This window comes from Gobio gobio, assembly GCF_949357685.1.
Source record: "Gobio gobio genome assembly, chromosome: 15".
In the NCBI taxonomy this organism is placed as follows: Eukaryota; Metazoa; Chordata; class Actinopteri; order Cypriniformes; family Gobionidae; genus Gobio; species Gobio gobio.
This window is the reverse complement of record NC_137108.1, coordinates 21,039,440-21,059,866: the sequence shown is the minus strand read 5'-3', so window position 1 is coordinate 21,059,866 and position 20,427 is coordinate 21,039,440. Positions and strand designations below refer to the sequence as shown.

General features: G+C 39.0%; 1 protein-coding gene across 3 annotated transcripts in view; it reads right to left on the bottom strand.

Annotated features, from left to right (window-relative positions):
• Window positions 1–20,427, bottom strand: part of fhod3b (formin homology 2 domain containing 3b) — a 250,841-nt gene that overhangs the window by 205,824 nt on the left and 24,590 nt on the right. For all 3 annotated transcript variants that reach the window (XM_079837560.1, XM_079837561.1, XM_079837562.1), the window contains exon 3: window positions 8,585–8,649. In XM_079837560.1, the coding sequence (XP_079693686.1) occupies window positions 8,585–8,649 (65 nt within the window). The remainder of the gene's footprint in view (window positions 1–8,584; window positions 8,650–20,427) is intronic.

Genomic DNA, 20,427 nt, shown 5'->3' with positions numbered 1-20,427 from the left:
TGTTTAAATTTAGACGATCATATGGTTGCAATTTAAAGAAAAGGTAGGCAAACGTTTTCATCGGTTGCAAAGAGAAAAAGAAACTGCTCACTAAACACTAAGCCACTTTTTTGGTGCAGTATTTCAGCATTAACCACCTATAGTCCAGTTTAACTAGATGCTAAATGTGCTAAAATAACATTGCGTCGCATTTAAAATAAGCAATTGTCATTCATTACAGTACAAACACACCTCTTATCTATTTCAATTATGGCCATTTTAGATTTACTATATATCGTAGCTGTGAGGCAGAAACCTCATATCTCCATACATCGTCTTTTCTAGAGATGCATTTTTGGGGCCGATCACCGATTACCGATCACCAAGATCATGATCTGCCGATTGCCGATCACTGCCGATCACAGAATGGCAGGGGAATGGCAATCTTTTATCTATAATCTTGCAGAGTTTGCACCATTTGTAGAAATGAAACTAACTCTAAATTAACTGAGTCAAGATCTTGAAGAACCACCAAGTGTTTATTTTAGAAAATGAGATAACTTAAGGCTACTGTAGGCCATCTTTCCCAAATAAATGTATATAATAAATGTATATAATTATCTCACCTAAATATTTGATAATGCAGTGCATTTTTGTTTTTAAAAACAATTTTTCAGGTAGGTCTATTAGTATTGAGGTAAGAAATACTAAAGACATTTAATAAGAAATCAAATGTAAATTAATATTGGTCTTCCCTGAATAAATTAAATTAGATTAATCCTTACACTTAAAGTTGCAAAAGTTAGTCATTCAAGAGCAGTGAGTGTCATAAAGGTTCATCAAACAACACAAGACAGAGAAACTCAGAGACAGCAGCAGTTTATTCGACAGCTGTCACTTTAAGAGCGGACACGGATACGGTTACATGCAGTTGCACAAACGTTCACTCGCGAGTCACGACGGGGTTTACGTGCATACTCGTCAAGACGGTAATTTAGTACAAACATTTGTGTGTATCTGACCATTTCAGCGCAATTTGTACTCGCAAGCTTTTTGTGAGATGGCCTCTGTGTGTGTGTGTGTGTGTGTGTGTGTGTGTGTGTGTGTGTGTGTGTGTGTGTGTGTGTGTGTGTGTGTGTGTGTGTGTGTGTGTGTGTGTGTGTGTGTGTGTGTGAGTGTGTGTGTGTGTGTGTGTGTGTGTGTGTGTGTGTGTCTGTCTCTCCAGACCGTGCGCGCGAGTGCGGTTTGAACACTGGCAAGACTTAAAAATAAATGCAAATGATAAACTTTAGTGATGATGCGACACTGCCTCGATTGTGCAAAGTGGCAAATCCTGTGTCAACTGAGCAGCGATTTTAGTGCACATTAGTTGCGCTGATGTGATACCATTTGAGCATTTTGAAAGGGAGAGAGAGCGCGCGCACGCGGTGATTCACGCGCGCGGTTTGTGAACTTACGTCCCACAGAACGTTTTCAAATGACTGCGTAAGTTATTTAATATACTAACTATAAGGTATAGTAACTATACATCCTTTTTTATTTATTTATTTATTTATGATAATTCCTTGAATTTTTAATTTATGCAATTTAGAAAATCTAGAAAATACATGTTACTGGCATAACAACAATGCATACTATTTGTGTAAACTTGATGAAAATTACATATTTTCAAACTCTACTCAGCAGTGTGTTGCCTGACTAAAAAAATAAAAATTATTCATAGAAACACGTTAAGGCTGTCAACGTTTAAAAAAAATATCAATATTTAATTTCATTTAAAGGTCCTGTTTTTCGTGTTTTTTTGAAGCTTTGATTGTGTTTACAGTGTGCAATATAACATGTGTTAATGTTTCATGTGTAAAAAAACAGTATTTTTCACACAATTTACTTATCTGTATACTGCTGTTTTCACTGTCCTCAAAACGGCCTGGGAATTTCCTCGTTCTATGAAGTCCCTCCTTCAGAAACACGTATCGAGTTCTGATTGTGCCAGCGGTTCCCGTGTTGTGATTCGACAGCAGCTTAGCTCACGTTGCCCGAGAAGGTCACGCCTCTGACCATAACGGTCAGAACGCGCTCAAACTACAGCCCTTGAAGGCCAAACAAAGGTGATTTGACTCCGGGATGAAAATAACAGCGTCTGATGGCGACAAACGCAACGGAACCGAACCGAACGCAACACTCCCTCTTATCCACAAGGGAGCAACAAGACCACGCCCCCTTTTTCGCGTATTCTTGTGGGCGGAGGTTAGTCAACAAACTGCTCTACTGACGTAATTAAAGCAGGAAATACCAGGATGTAGTCCAAACCGGCCGTTCGCTGTAGGCTTTGAAAGGGAACTTCTGTTAAATAAAATATCTCGCTTGGCATTGAACTTTGAGCTTTATAATTTTACAGGTATTATTTATGCTCTAACAGCAACATTACACACTAACTAAAGTTTGAAAAATGGGATCACGAAGAACAGGATCTTTAATTTTCAAAATGTATAAATATAGGTATGTGTGTGTGTGACTCATGCTGGCAAAATGTCGCAATGAGCAAATTTACAAAAAGATTATTATTCCCTTTTAAAAAAAACCTTCAAAATGATGTATCATTTGTTTGAATCTGAAAAAAAAGTTTAAAGTTGATGTCAGCAAAGTCAGTTTTGAGAAAAATTGGTAATAACACCAAAATTGACACACACAAAGTCAAAACCAAATATCTATAGAAAAATATATATTTTATATTACTATTTATATATTATTTTCCCATGATACCACAATTGTTTGATTAACATTAATGAAACAGCCTATATATTAAGACCTACTGTACCACACGGATGTTTTATAATGTCCCACATCAGATATTTTTACCCAACAGTTAACCAAACGTTCACATAAGACATAACAGATAATGTTTGTGTGAATACTTGCCATGACAAATACATTTTTGAAATTCTATAATACTGTGTATATGTGTATGACGAGATCGCACCTCTCTGAGGCGTCTTTGTGCGCAAGTGTCGGATCTGTCAGTCAGCGCGAGTGAGATTGTTTTTATGGGCAAAGGAAAGGTACTCCTCTCCGAAAACTTACAAATAAAGATACATGTAAAGTGTTAATTTCATACTTTCAACTATAAAAAAATAATATTTTTCTAGATGGATAATATTTTAACATTCTCTTAGATGAAAATGTAAATGCCAAAAACTTAACTTTGGAAACAATACATTTTGCAGTCTTAAAAAAATACACAAAATACACTTTTTTTTTTCATGAAAACATATGCCTTTAAATTTTACGTCTGATAAGGGATTATATTTGGGGGTCCTTGTCACCAAAAAGTTTGAAAACTGGTCTAGAAGCCAATAGACTCATGCTTACACAGTTGACACATGTAACTTCCCATAATAATAATGATGGACAGTCAAAACATAAAGGTCAAAGAAGCCATACTGGGCTCAGCAGTAGCCAACCACTCCTGTCATTTAATGAAGTGGCCAGCATGGACATGGAATATATAAATCAGGCTTAAATGCACAAGTGCAACAGCTTTTGCTAATGAGCCCAGACAAGTGCAGGAAAATAGTTCTCATGGCGTTGTGTCATCAGGTCTGTTGACAGCTCACTCGGGTGAGGTGATTTATAGCAGAGCGGTGTGTAGAGTCCTGCTATGAATAGCAGCAGCATAGTGGTTTTGAATTCATTCCTTTCATTAAACTAGAGATAAAGGCCCGCAAATGCATGATCAAAAGCACAGCCAGACGTCATTGAAGATATTACAGATTGGTAATGTTTATGTCAAATGCATCTCTTTGTACAAGAAATTGCTGTTACAAATAAAATGCTGGGCGGTGACACTTCGGGTTCTGTAGGCATCCCGGAAAACAACTGTTTTAGATTAGTTTTTCTTTTAGACTAAGCTAAAAATGCTGTGCATGTGGTTGAAAGGCCCTGTTTCCAAAATATTGGTGGAAAATTGAGATTATATCAGGATCATTGGATCATAGGGGTGTAACAGTACACAAAACTGACGGTACGTACCTCGGTTTTGAAGTCATGGCTCGGTACAGCAGTTTTACAAAATTGCTTTTTATTTATTTTTATTCAACAGTGGTTTACTGAAAAAATTGTGTCTGTCCTTAAATTAATTAAATGATAAAGTTTCTTAAAGATAATGCTGGAAACTATATAGGAAGCCCTTACTTACATATTGCTATAAGATTTAAGGTTAATAACAGAGCCCAAACTATTAGCCCAAATTTAGTTGCTATTTATTATTAGATATAATAAATCAACACTCATAAGCTTCACATAAGGCAGTTTTTGCAAAAAATTTTGTTTTTCAATTCGTTGAAATATAATCATTTATACACAGTGGCTGTCATTTTCATGACAGATTTATTTAAATATAGGCTACATTAAATAGACAAGACATCACTAACAGGTTAAGTAGAATATAATGAATATATAGGCTAATATAGTGCATATTTTTAGCGAAAGAGTTCGTTTCTCTATAAACTAACAGCTACGGACACTGAATGACTTCTGAGGTAAATGTGATGTTACATGATGCTTGTTTACAAGCTGTTTTATTGTCTTTCCATGATTGAAACACTGATTGAGCAATTAGACAACATTTGATACATTTCAGTAAGTTGTAATGTATCCTCAACATACCTAGATATTAATCAATGTTTATTCTTTAGGAAGAGATGATCGCGTTCACTCGCTGCTTGAACTGACGCGCCTATACACTGATCAGTCACGTCACATTAAAGAGCGTCAAAACGGCCTTTATCATTTGAATTTCATGATAAAATGGACTGAATACTTAATATGTCCGTGTGGGAACTCGGATTGAAGTGTGTTCCGCGCTTAAAACAATCCAACTGTTAACTGTTAAAGATTGCATTCGGTACACACGTGCACTGAACCAACAGTCCTGTACCAAAACGGCTCGGTACGAATACGTGTAGGCCTACCGTTACACCCCTATTTGATCGACATACAAATTATTTGACACAAAATATGATAGTTCATTATTATTACCTCAGCTCAAATTATACATGATAGACCACAAACTGCAGTCGATTTTAACTCTCAAAGCGTAACTGCAGTTAAATAGAGATATCTAAAAAATAATAAATGAAATGGGGGAAAAAAAGCATAATATTTAAACGTAAACTAAAAATAAAATGAAAATGACAATATAAAAACGTATATTAAATCATGAATGGTTTCCCCCTCTCTTTCATTAACACAAAAACTAAGGTGCTTTTTAAGCCTAAAGACGAGCAGCTGTCATCTTGGGTCATCCGCTTAGAGAGCGAGAGAGAGTCTCACCCAACCCTTACCCTCCCACACACAGGTCCCACCTTTGACCCAAATAGGCCTTCAATCACACAAGCCACACAGCTGGTCAGAAAAGCGATCCCATCATCGCTACCAGGAATGCAGCGTGGTTTAGGACAGGTCCCGGGACGGAGGATAGAATGGCAGGAAAACATTCAACAAGCTGTAGAGAGGCAAGGCAACATCTGCAGAGCATAGTGGTCCTCTTATCAAGCTGCTCTTTCCATACGGGTTTAAACCGTAGATACGGAACATTGATTCCACAGACACAAACAACGCAGTCACAAGTATGTTATCAAACCATAAATCAATGGAGTGTTTTGAAGCAACCGTTCAGAGCTGCTGATAGGAGAAGCTTCTCGGAAGGGTTTGCTACAAGAGGCACTTGTGCTAAGCTGCTGCCCTCTTTCACGGTTCGCAAATTGCGAGAAAGGCTTCCAAACGAAAGGGAAAACTACTCATGGGCAGGTGTCTGAGCAGGTCTGGTTCGTAAAATCTCTCTCAACAGATTCCCAGACCTTGCCAGGAGTTTCAGCAACTTTATTTTTGGACCGAAATACCCCTAGCAGAAGAGCTTTGGAGTTTCCAAATGGTTCCGCAATGCGTCAGGCATGCAGGATCAGTAAATAGTATCAACGCTTGAGTTGACTGCGAGAGATAACTGCACTTCTTTCTTTGGGCAGTTTTTTTGTCCCTGGTACCCTTAAATAACACTTTTGTGAAACGTACAAATTAAAATCTGACAGTTCTGAGCCTAATGGCTTTTGCAGGCTGACGGTTATATTTTCCTCTGCAGTCTGGAGAGGGAAAACCGTACGAGCCACGTGTGCTTGGCTGCAGTGCAGCACGCCACTAACTTTATACTGCTCGCTACAGACACACACTTGTCTTAAACACTGACTACCAGTTCCAGTAGACAACGGCAGTGAATCACTTTGACATTTGACTGTCGGCATGAAGTCTGGTCCCCACACAGTGGTGCAGGGATGATGTCAGAACCCGGAAGAATATTTCACCATTGGTTTATAATGTCTTTTTAGTAGTAATCTAACTTATCTAATATATATACATATATATATAAACTATGTTAGATGTGATTAATTGCGATTCATCGATTTGACAGAACTAATTTAAGCATTAACACGCACTTCACATACACGTAAATGTTGTTAAATATTATTTTAACATTTTCAACAAAAAAAAGACATTTATGTACATTTATATATTTCATATATTACATTTACATTCACCAAATTTGATATTATTACAAAGAATTATATCTCAGAGGCAATTTTATGATGTTTTCATCCAAGTTACAAATTTAATTTAAGCCAAAAAAAAAAATCGAAATAATGCATATTGCATGATTTGTGAATACAGCAGCAATTCTATCCCATATCATGTTAGAACTCTAATAAATCAGCAAAGTTAACAGAACTATGTTGACTGTCTCCATATCATGGACCAAAATACAATTCTTCTTCCCTAATATTTGGAGTTCAATACACAATTTATTATTTTCAAACTCTTAAAGTCGACATGAAACAGAAGTTGCAATAGTCTTTTCTTCCCTATTGTGATGTACATCCAAGAGAAATGGCTTCCCGGACATGAAATAATGTGGGGCGAGACTTTGCAGCGATACACTCGTTTTCTCCGTGCATAGAAAAAATCCAGCAAATTCATCCTTAAAAATATGCTGAATAATTGAATGAATCATTATAGATTACTGTTTTACTTGTTTAAATTACTGTAGCACTTGTTTACATATAGTTACATGTGCAAAATAATTGCAACATTTGCATATTGCTCGATTTGCGATTCCATACCATATTTACATGTCAAGAGAAAATCCTCACTTCCAGTGAAACTGCTGCAAAATACAAATTTAAGAGGAAAGTTGTTGCCACAGCAAAAGTTTTCTGTATATAAGTTTTCTGTATATAAGTTTTCTGTATATAAGTTTTCTGTATTCCGTTTTACAGACTTTTTCTGTAAAACAATGGTGTACAATTGGATAGGATACTGAGACATCACATTTTTACTGGGATATCACTATTTAAAAAAAAATAAAAATAAATACATGGATGGAAACCCAGCTATTGTAAGAGCCTGGTAACTTTCAGGTGCACTGGTAAAACCCATTTTTATGTCCAACATGCATCAGACTGTCCATATACGAGGTAACATAAACCCCTGAAGTGAGTTACATGCAAACTACACTTCCTGAGAAACTACACGATTTGCTTAATGGGTTTTGAGGGTGCCGTCTGTGACACTTAATCCTTCGTGATACAGAGATAGCCATAGCCATCTTGCTTCCACACAATGACACAGATGTTAATCTGGGATAAGGCTTATGGAGGTAATGAAGCCTGATTCTGTCAACAGGGTTTAGGGACAAGAGATAAACAATGAGATTGTGAAGAAATATACAGTAACTATGCAACATTGTTAACATGATACATTTGTGAGTGTTTTTGAAACTGATCACGCAAACTATAAATTAAGGGGCCATTTACAATAAATTTTTTAACTTCAAACGGAAAAACCTTTTATGCGTTTTAGCGGTTAATTTACATGACAATGCCTGAAAATGCAAGCTTTTGAAAACTGGTTTCAAAGTGCACGTTTCTGAAAACAATACCGTTATCGTCTCTGTGTAAACAACAAAAATGACGTCAAAAGCATGCGTATTATGTGTTCAGTCTATATGCGCGTAGTGTTTCTTTACAAAGTGACCGCCACATACTGGCCTAGCAGCAGAAAACCTGTCGTCTGTACGCAAAAAAACAAAAAGGAAAAACTGTTCTGTTTTTAGTACACCGTTGTCGTGTTTTAAACTCCAATATGCTTTACACAAGGTTTTGTGTGTGTGTGTGTGTGTGTGTGTGTCTGTGTGTGTGTGTGTGTGTGTGTGCGCCTAAAGCACTACCCTGGCATTCATATAAAGTTGCTGCATTTGCAGTTTTATATTGATTGAGAAATCAAGCATGGAACATGTTTAAACTGAATCGTAAACGTGAGGGCATATTAGCAACAGGAAATCTTTACCACACAGTAAAAATCAAGCAAGGGCCTCAGTACGTATAATTTACACATCCGTCATTCAACAAGCAACAAATGAGAACATAATTCCTAAACAATCTGATGCAGCTAGAATCTGCTGACTGAGCCAGAAGTTTAAATGGGTGAAGATGGAGTATAAAATGTTTTTCTCGACATTCATAGTTTATTTAAAGGGAAACAGCATCTTTTTACTCACCTATGCAGGCATGGACTCTGACAGACAGCTGTGTTCTCAGGACAATACTGTGCTTCTTTCCTCTCCTAAGGAACAAACACAACAAACATGTTATAAGCTTAAGTTAACTGGAATATGTTGGAACTACGGTAAAACTTTTAATACGTCTTTGCCATTGTAGCGATTCACTTTTTTTCACAAAATCCTGTAAATTCACATTAAAAACTATACTGAATCATTTAATGAATCATAAAAACAATGAACAATAAAATGAATTGTTACATGTGCAAAATAATTGCATCATTTGCCTTAGGTGAAGTAGTCGGGCTACGTTACTTTTTATGTTGTGATATTTACATTACTGGTTACATTTTTAACAAAGCCTAGAAAATGTATTTTGTTTTGCTTTCTGTTTTGTTTAGTAGAAAAACAAAAATAAAAACAACACCAAACAAAACTAGCTTTTGAAATTTGCTGCTATGCATCCCAAATCATTTTGGGTGCGTGCTCACACTTATAGTTCGGTTCTCTTAGTTCTTTTGGTCCGGACCAAAAAAGAAAATTATAAATGTATTCCTGGTTTGCTTAGCTTTCACGCTGTCATTTTTAACACCAAACCTAAAGATACAAAACAAAAACAACAAAACAAAACAAAGCTGTTTGCTGGGCTAAATGTGCTTGTTGTATGCGTGTAACCGGTCCTACTCTACCCGCTTCGAGTGGGATTCAATAGACGGGGTCTCCGGCATGGGAGCCGGGCACACTAACAAGGACCGCAGCATCTAACGTCAGTCTATAGAACGTCTTTTGAGATCAGGGGAGGTTTACACGCACAGCTCTTACTGGCCTACGTCCATTACACTCACAAACCCTAAACCTCATATGGGTCACGGCACCAAATGTAATCGGACCTACTCGACCCGCGGTCTCCAGCGCGGGAGGCGGGTGCACTAACAAGGACGCTAAAGGCCGCAGCATCTAACATCAGTTGCTAGCGCTCCTCTTGAGATCTTACTGGCCTACGTCCATTACACTCACCCCCCTAAACCTCACTCTCATCTGGGTCACGGCACCAAATGTAATCGGACCTACTCGACCCGCGGTCTCTGGCGCGGGAAGTGGGTGCACTAACAAGGACGCTAAAGACCGCAGCATCTAACATCAGTTGCTAGCGCTCCTCTTGAGATCAGGGGAGTGAGGTTTACAACAACAGCTCTTACTGGCCTACGTCTATTACACTCACCCCCCTAAACCTCACTCTCATCTGGGTCACGGCACCAAATGTAACCGGACCTACTCGACCCGCGGTCTCCGGTGCGGGAGGCGGGTGCACTAACAAGGACACTAAAGACCGCAGCATCTAACATCAGTTGATAGAACGCCTTTTGAGATCAGGGGAGGTTTACACACACAGCTCTTACTGGCCTACGTCCATCACACTCACCCCCCTAAACCTCACTCTCATCTGGGTCATGGCACCAAATGTAATCGGACCTACTCGACCCGCGGTCTCCGGTGCGGGAGGCGGGTGCACTAACAAGGACGCTAAAGACTGCAGCATCTAACATCAGTTCCTAGCGCTCCTCTTGAGATCACGGGAGTGAGGTTTACACTCACAGCTCTTACTGGCCTACGTCTACTACACTCACCCCCCTAAACCTCACTCTCATCTGGGTCACGGCACCAAATGTAATCGGACCTACTCGACCCGCGGTCTCCGGTGCGGGAGGCGGGTGCACTAACAAGGACGCTAAAGACTGCAGCATCTAACATCAGTTCCTAGCGCTCCTCTTGAGATCACGGGAGTGAGGTTTACACTCACAGCTCTTACTGGCCTACGTCTATTACACTCACCCCCCTAAACCTCACTCTCATCTGGGTCACGGCACCAAATGTAACCGGACCTACTCGACCCGCTCACAGCGGGATTCGAACCGGAGTCTCTGGCACGGGAGGTGGGCAAAACTAACACGGCTGCTAAAGACCACAGCCACCAATGTTCTTGTTAGCGCAAAACAGCTATCTAGCATCAAAACAGCGCAAGGAATTCCACCGTTTTACACACTACTGCAAGAAGACAGTTCTGACACCTGTACTTAACTGTTATGAGGAACATCGCGACTATGGCGAGAAGAACCAGGTGTGCTTGAGCATTCAGTCCTTTTTAGGGTCACATCTTGTGACATCACGTCCTGTTTTTGTTACGTTTAGATGTCTCTGATCCATGTTGCATTCATATTTAAGTCAAACTGGACCAGAGTTCGTTTGGAAGCGGACTGAGACTCATCTTTTCAGCTTGTTTGGTGTGCACCAGGATTCAAATAGCAGCATGTTTTTGTTTGTTTTAATCGAGTGTGAACACACCCTTATTTTGTTGAGTGCAACCATTCCTATTACTAAGTTGCAATATGCATGTATAATAATAATATGATAGCAATACAATAAAGGTTGAGCTGAAGTGAAGGAGTGATGCTAGATGAATCGTCACAGGAGTAGGATAAACAGCCTCATGCTATGATTGATGATTAGATAAACAAGCTTCTCCCAAGCTTTCATTTGGAACTCCATATACAGTATAGGAGAGCATTTTGATAGAGCACAATGCAACCAGCCATATTTATACACACTTGTGAAGGTGAATGTTTCACAGCACCTCTGTTTACATCAGTAGCCGGATGCTGTGTGTTACATCTGCTCTTATATTTAGGTCAGGTGGTTTAAGCTGCTAAAGTCTTGAGGGAGCGGAGCCATGTGTGGCCTTGAGCTCCAAAAGACAGTAAAGATCCAGCTAACTTCCTGTGACCCACTACTAACTGCCAGGAGACTCAGGGGAGGGAGAAACTGGACAGACTAAGGGGGCGAAGAGAGCCCTGTTGTGAAGAAAGGGTCAGATAGCGTCCGGACTTTCCTGACCCCTAGAGCAGAGGTGGCTGCGGGAATGACATGTAGGTCGCGCCATCCATATAAAGAGTGACAGACGAGTACGGGCACAGACCCAACCCCCTGTTTTCCATAGATTATCAGGCCAGATGAACAGAGGAACTGTCTGTCTCATGAATAACTGGAAGTAAACACACAATGGAAATGGAATGAGATGCAGCTGCATTTGAGTTGGAGGATAGATGAAGATGGATGGATGCCTAACGTTGAGCTTTAGAACAAGTCGAACAACCGCAATCCGGATCGACAGCGACTCTGTAGTAACATCCATGTGGGTTGAAGCTGACATTTACCAGACATGAGATAAACACTCAGGAGTGGACAAGATGTAACACAATAAAGAAATGCAGACAAAACAGAAACTCGTGGAGATGGGAGAGAAGATATGATTTCTCTAGAAGATTCCCTTCCACAAATCTACAGCGTATGACAGTGCAGGTTTGATTCCCGAAAGCAGGACGCAAACACTGAGACCTGTAAACAAATGCAGCATTGTGTGAGACGCACAATGAAAGTTTGGTGGTCTGGCTGGCAGCATGCCACAGATGGGGGCATCTCCATTAGTGACTACCTACCAGCAGTCTTCAAAATGCCCTGCTACACACTTAAAAACACTGTAGGGATATAGCACACGGACTTGAAGAACATAGTTCAGGCCAAAGTAGACATGTATTCGGTAATGGCGTGTACCGCTACAATTAACATGCATGTTTGTATCATTGTGGACAGTTCTAAATAATAGCTGCGAAGCACGGACCGCTCATCGGCTCGGACCAATAATAGACAGAGCAGCGTGAGCTCAGAACAAGTTAAAGAAATAGTCTATTGTTTTTACATTATTTATTTCAGGGTTCGTACAGCTTTTTTGGGAGTGAAATTCAAGCACTTTTTAAAGGACTTTTCACACTTTTTCCAGCACTTCAAAGCTCTAAATATTGTCCGATTTAAATGTTATTTTTAAAGTGCTGACCAAAAACATTATTTGTTCATCCTTTAAAGATTATCCCCATTTTTAAAACAAAAAGAGAACTAACACCTAGTGGCAAACAAACACTTTTATTTGAAAAAGAAAAAAGATATGAAATTACCACTATAACCAGTAGACCGCAGAAGAGGAGCACTTATTGGCTTTTTAGCCATTTCCACACCAATTATATTTTATTTACATGTTTCCACACACATATGTTAGTCTGGAGCCATGATTGTAGCTTCATTTTTCACCTCAAAAAATAAGAAGTATGATTCATACAGAAAAATCAATAGCAAACAAACTTGGCTCATCAAGTTAGCTCCTCACTGTGGCTCATCTAGTACATAGATTATTATTATATATTTAATTTATATTTTGCATTTTTATTCATGTAATGTTTATTTACTTTCATATTTTCACACTGAGGGCAATTGAGGGACTCAAACACAACTATTAAATAAGGTTGAAACATTCACTGATGCTCCAGAAGGAAACACGATGCATTAACTTTTTGAATTTGAAGATCAAGGTAAATTGTACTTAATTTGTCTTCCGGGAAACATGCAAGTATTTTATATTCCGAAGGGCAGTACTAAATAAAAAAAAATATATATATATTTTAACAAGAAAAATTTACATTTTCACCCTGTTCAAAAGTTCTCACCCCCGGTTCTTAATGCATCATGTTTCCTTCTGGAGCATCAGTGAATGTTTGAACCTTTTTTAATAGTTTGAGTCCCTTGATTGTCCTTAGAGTGAAAAGATGGATCTCAAAATCATACAGTCACTGCTGGAAAGGGTTCAAATATGCAAAAGATGCTGGACAGAGGATATTTCTGAAGAACATTGGGCAGTTTAACTGCTCAGGACAAACAAGGGACTCAAGAACAACCATCACAAAACAACCAAAAAAATGTGATTCATCCAGGTATTGACATACAGTATTAAGTCACTAACATTTGTCATTAAGAACAATAAAGTTTATCTTTATCCCATTTTGTAATGTAATACAATACCGTGATAATACTGTATACATTGATAAAAGTGTTAATAATGTAACCAATTTGCCTAATAGAGTGGTGCAGGTTTGACATCACTTTGTAGGCTGAAACGAGTTAGCATTTTAGCAACGAGTTAGGTTGGCCTACAAAGTGACGTCATATCTGCTCCACTCTATAGGTTATCTAAAAAAATTCTCATGGCATTTCAAAATGGGCAGTTTTCAAAATACAACATATGGGCACATGCCTGGACCAGAGACACAGACAGTATGTGTCAGCATGACTTTTACTAAAGGAACTTGACAGACAACATCATGCAACTTAATCTTTCTGCCATTGAAGCTAATGAGTAACTGGATCTATTTCATAATGAACTTGCGCTTTCCTCACCAGTAACATTAGCCTGGCTACTAACCATAACCTTACTCTACAGCGCCCTACATGCTCATTATCAAATTAAACAGCGAGTCTATGAGATACCCAAAGGAACCCTGGGTTTTCGCATTTCTGGAGCAATACGGAGAAAAGCGCAGGAGAACTGGATTCGGAGGGTGAAGCTGTATGTCTTGGCTTTACGTCTTGGCTCAATACTGTGAGAATTTCAGCGTGTGGGTGCCTGCCAAGCGACTACATGGCTGTGGATGGTCTAGCACATACAGTAAGGCTGACATAGAGTGTATCATCCTGCACTGGTGTCCACGCCGTTTCCCTGAGCACAGCTCTGCTGGAGAGAAGATCTGCAGCCGGATGACTCAGTCTTTTTCCACAGCTCATGGCCCAATGATTTGAGTAACCCAGACAAACGTGCCCAGCTTTGTGAAACAGAATAGCCCCTGCAACCTGAGATCTGTTTGGGGCCAAAAAGAGAAAGTGTCTCCAACATCAGCCACGTAACACCAGCAAAAGACACAGACAGTCTCATTTTGCTTATCCAAGACAAATTATCCTGACTTTAGAATTTCACAACCATGAAGAGACCTTTCACATGCAGCTCTGTTACATAAGAACACAAATAAAACACTGTTGCACTGACAATGTCAGTCGATAAGTGAGGAATTTTAATTTGGGCATTAACAATCTGCAACAGAGTTCTGTTGAATTGGCAAATTTTTATATATATATATATATATATATATATATATATATATATATATATATATATATATATTTATTTATTATAAAACGTATTTATTATTAACAATAATTAATCAATTAAAAAACAGAAAAAAATACACAATTTAAAAAAATATTGGCAATCTTTTATATTTTTGTATGAGTATGCTCATAGTAAAAAAAATTGCAAGTCCCAGTACACACATTTCACCCTTTAAAACTTTTGTTACAATCAGTATTATGCTTCCTTCTTTTATATACAGCTCTGGGAAAAATTAAGAGACCACTTAACATTGATTTCTCAATGTTAAGTGGTCTCTTAATTTTTTCCAGAGCTGTATATAGAGAGAGGCAAGCTGCTGTTCAGTACCTATTAAAGATACAACAACACTGAGTAATGGAAAGATTTCATTTTAGTAGTCATCCCAGCACACACACAGACAGAATTTTTTTACAACTGGATAGATAGAAACAAAATATTTTATATTCCCAAAAATGCGTAATGTAAAAAGTGTAGTTGCTGCCTGATAATAAGTTTGGTTACACTATTTCGATAGTCCACTTTAGACATTCTACTAACTATAAAGTAACTTTCCAACTACATGCAACCTAACTGTAAGACTTTAAAAATGCTAAATATCCTCATTATACCCGTCAGGAAATTATTTGTCCAACTACCAAGATGGATCATTTGATTCCCCCACCTCCCAAATCCAACCTCCACTTCAATCCCTCATAGCCTCATTTCCATTAGTGAGTAATTAAATACTGTATAGTGTCTATCCTGACTAAAGTCTCTAGCAGAAAGAGCGAGTGAGGAGTACTGTAGATTCAGGACCCTGATCTGGCAAATGAATGAACAAACCTAACCTCTGCAGGTTAATCATCACAACCCCTGGATAGACCATCATAACAAATGCTTGTCTGCAGGGAAAGTTGAAGTTTAAAGCAGAGTCAGACCTCTGAGGTGAACTAGCACATCGTTCTACTCTTTATTTACTCCCAAACGTCTTATAAACCCTGATCCCGGCCCCATGCAGTCTCTCCTGGGTCTGTGGAGTTTTGCCAGGCGGACTCTAACCAACTTTATTTGACTGTTCACTACCAGCCTATTTATGGAATATCACACTATGAAGTCCCATAAAGACACAAAGGGAGAGAAAATTACAGAGAGAAGACCCATTGTCGACAGGTAGCGTTTACCTCCTTGCCCTGCATACTTGGACCCTGTTCAAAAACAACCATTTGCCTATAGTGCAATTAACAGCAGACTATACAGGGCCTCCTGGAACAGATATGACTCAGCAAATAAGATAGAAATTAAGGTTTCCGAGCACCTAGTGCATTTATGGACCAGCAATTCTCAGTGCAAGAATGAAGCACTTATGTATTTAAGACAACATTTAAGACTTAAGACAAAAAAATAAAGTATTTGACAATTTCCTTGCTCGTGTCATTCGTTTTTTCTATGGAAATCAAAATGGGAAGATTTGAAGACATTTTTCGTGCTTTTTGTCCATGCGACAACTACAGTCATAACAGATTTTTTTATGGATTTTATAGATATCATGTTTTACTACAGTAGTATAATTATCTAGAACTATTTGTTTTTTAGAGATTAACCCCACCTGGTTTATATGTTTGAAAAAGATTAACAGTTGAAAACATTTGTAAGAAATTTAGAAAAGCAATCAAAAAGTAATGTAATCAGTTACAATACTTTAATAAAGTACTATTAAAATACTATTAAAATCTGTAACCTATTACATTTCCAAAGTAACCTTCCAAACACTGTAAATAACATTAACATAGTGACAAGTTTGAACTCGCAACAAGGTTCAAAGCAACACACAAAAAAAACTTTTTGGAAACAATTATTTCTGCAATTCCATTTTGCGCCACTGGAGTTATTTTTGCAGCGGACCTTATTGCATATGCATTTGTAGGAGTTCCCCTTTCAGATGCAAAATTTATGGGAGGAGAGCATTTAAATTAATCATGCCAGGTGATTTACTAAGGTTTGCGCAATTTACTGGTATTTTTGGCATTATTTTCCGGCCAGATGCTCTTAAACCAGAGCATCTACTCTTGGTTCAGATTGCATTGGTCCTTATGTAAATGATCCGGCTACGTCTGTGTTCTTTTATCTGCGCGTCATCAGTAGATCACGCGCTGAACTTTCCACTCCCATAGGCGCTTTTTTGGAATTGCACGCTAATTTCAGTGTTTCCCACACATGGACTAATTTGTGGCGGTGCGCCACAGAATCAACCACGGCTGCCACATATTTCATGTTGTTATTCTTTTTTTTACGCAGCGTATTCGTTCAGCTGCATTTCCTTTCCCTGCTGTCCCTCCGTCTCTCTGTCACTCACGCGCATCTCTCGCTCTCAAATTGCCAAACCTGCTTTTGATATGAAACAAAGTCTAAGCTTGTAAAAATGTTAAAGTTTGAATGCGAAATTCAAACAATAAATAGCGTTTTGGGGCTAATGTGGCATAACGGTTAAAGCCAGAGGTGTTGAAAAACAGAGTTGGGACATGCTCTCATCTCCCGTCAATATTTGTGCCAATCACCAACCCCCACCCCCGTCACCACAAATTGGTTTCTAATCTGTGGGAAACACTGAATTTGCCTTTTTAGTAAATCTGGCCCTAAATATGTAAAAATATGCTGAAGTATTATCACCTGTCAATCTATTCATAAGGTTCTCTAAAGACAGAGATCATAGAAACACATACACGGCACCTCAGTGTTTCCACACTTTCGACCACAGCTCCTCTGCCTGCCATTAACTTCAGCAATAAGGGAACAATCCAGTGGTCCAGCTGAGCAGCCTCCTACCCCTCTATCCATGTAATCCGCACAAATATTTGAAGCGTTCCCATTAAAGGAACTAGGCGTTTCTCCAGGGCCAGAGGCTAACCGAGCCCGACGACAGCTCCTCCGGCACATCGGCCAGGAAAAAAACGAGTTCAAGAAAAATATAAGTGGGCAGACAAAGCAAGAGAGGAGAGAGAATAGGCGAGGTATCCACATATAAAGTGAGATTTTAGACACTTTTGTTCATTAACGTCAATGGTTATCTTGGGAGTAAAAGAGTTCAGAGTTTTGATCCTGATAAATGTATAGCTGTTTTTTTGTAAAATAAATAAATATTTTAAAATATATTTCAAAAAATAATAATAATTTTTGTGGTGGGGCAAATACAATTTTTGGCAAGACTGAGCTACAAAATGATCCTTACTGTTGAGCCCTGGTGTAAGAGAGAAAATGTTGTTGGTGGTTTGCCAGAACTGAGGGTCCGCGGCTCTGCGCTAACAGCGAGTGGGATTAAATTTGGGGCCCTGTGTCAGGCTCTGACAGCTTTTTCTGCATTAGGTGGTGTGGTAATGATTAGGACGGTTAAACCTCTTTGACACGGAGATATCCACCTTACAAAATGAGGCGTTAGAGGATCATTCCTCAATCAGAGCCCAAAGTGACTTCATATGACTGAGGCACCTGTGGAATGCAACTTGTAATCTGTATCCATTTCTGATTGTCCCTTTGGAATCCCATCACAGGCCTCCGGGTTCCACATTGAAAAAGAAATCTTCAAGGACATGGATAAGCAACGAGAATAAGTCACATGCAAAATCCCATTTGTATATGATGACGTTATTTAACAATGTCCATCAAAGCAAAGGAGTAAAAGTACTGTTGCAGTTGTTAGAACAGTTAATCTCAGTTTGAAAGGAACGGAAAGCCAAAAGAGGGGGGGAATGAATACTTTGAGAATTTAGAAGAGCCTGATAATTCGTTCCAGGCCTAATGTAAACAGTAAGAAGATACAGTAGCAACAATGAAGCAGCAACAAAGGTGCCTCAAATTATTCCTCGAGCCAATTAGCCGCCTTTTTTGTGTTTTCAGCAATTGATGAAATGTAGGTCAGACACATCACATGACGCAAGATAGAAAACCACAAAACAGGGAAGGAGGAGGAGATTGGGTTTGGATTTAATCACGTACTTCGGCCAAGGTTTTTAGACCCCGTAATAAAGCACAACTTCAGTAAATGGAGGGGGCTGTGAACTCCAGCCCATCCAGGCCATAAAAGCCCACTGTGCTGAATTACCCTGTTATTAACAGTAATGTAGTCCTCCATTCCTGCTTTCCACAGCCCACTCAGACACTCTGCATGGGTCTAATAATGCACACCCTTGATAGCCTCTTGGGAAGCGGGGGTCCTGAAGACAGACAGAAGAGAGAAACAGCATGCCAGTTGGCACTAAGATTCATCTCTCAGAGACCAAAAGAAGTGGCCTCTCACTCTTCCAAAAGACATCCATTCACTCGCTATGCCTTTAAATATATTTTGAATTGGAGCCCAATCCAGTGGAAATTAAATGCCGCTGGACCTGCCTCCACATTTACACAAATACATCCTTAAATATTTGTGGCCTTGTCCAAAAACAGCCTCAAATGCCAAAATCTAGCCTTCAATCACTGGTATTTGGCAGTTTCTGGAGGCTATGTCAACTCGGTGGCTAGAAAAGATAGCAGTGTCGTCTAATAAAACTGTGAGTCAAAAGCTACTCGTTGAGGTCAAAGAAAAACTTGTTTGTTTTATTTGGTATGTTTACATGGGTCTGCACTGTTATCAGATTAATCTGACATGAGAGTTCAGGCCCACTTTTAGCATTCATTTATGGAAGCTCGTCTTTGCCTCAGATTTGCCTCAGTTATTGTGGGATAAAGTTTAAAAAGTCAAAATTACAAGAAATAAAATCACATTGTGAGATATAGTCACATTTACAAGACATCACAACTGCGACACAAAGTCAATTGTGAGATATAAAGTCACAGTTATGAGCAGGGCTCAACATAAAAAAAAATTCCCACTGGCCCCTGGGACCAGTAGATCAGAGTTTTGCTTGCCCCTTCTATATTTTTATTGGCCCTGAAAGAAATATAAGGAAAACTTTTCCATTAAGCTGTATGTATTGTATACATTAGGATTAATCAATACAGCAAATGGAGTACATGAATTAAGAGCTAGAGAGCCCCTGGAGACATGCAAAAATAACCAAATTGTCATTGTAACTATGAATTTTTTATTGCCTGACCAGTGATGTTAGCATTGTGTTTGCCTATATAATGTGTATCTTTGTTAATTGTTTATCATATATATATATATAAAAACAAAAGATAAACAATTAACAAAGATACACATTATGTAAGATATTTTTGGCTTCCTTTAGCCGTAGTCACGTGACATAGGTGTTTTGAATCACGCTTGAATCACGGATCGTTCGACTTGAAACATCTGCGCTTCGGTTCGTGCAAAGCTTCGGAACTACAGTTTTGCGTCAGCCATTTTGGAATGACACCCAAATTCACTCATGACACAAGTCAAGCACTCGCACTTTGGATCTATCATTTATGAGCAAAGTTACGGTGATATATTAGCTATAGCTAGTTGAGTAACTTACCTTCGACATGCTACATCGGTGAGGTACTGAGAGCCAACGTCTTCGCCATTCTGTATGACGGTATGGCGTTTGTTTTGCCTTTGCGGATGGCCAATCAACTAGCCCGACATACTCTTTTACTGGCCCCGGGCCATCGGGCCATTGCTTATGTCGAGCCCTGGTTATGAGAAACAGTCACAATTGCGAAACATACACTGATGACCCAAAACATTATAACCAGTCACAGGTGAAGTGAAAATCGTTGATCATTCCCTAGTAGATTAGATGGTAAGCAAACAATCAGTTCTCATAATCAACATCTTGGATGCACGAGAAATGGGCAGGAATAAAGATCAGAGTGACTTTGACAAGGGCCACATTTTTAT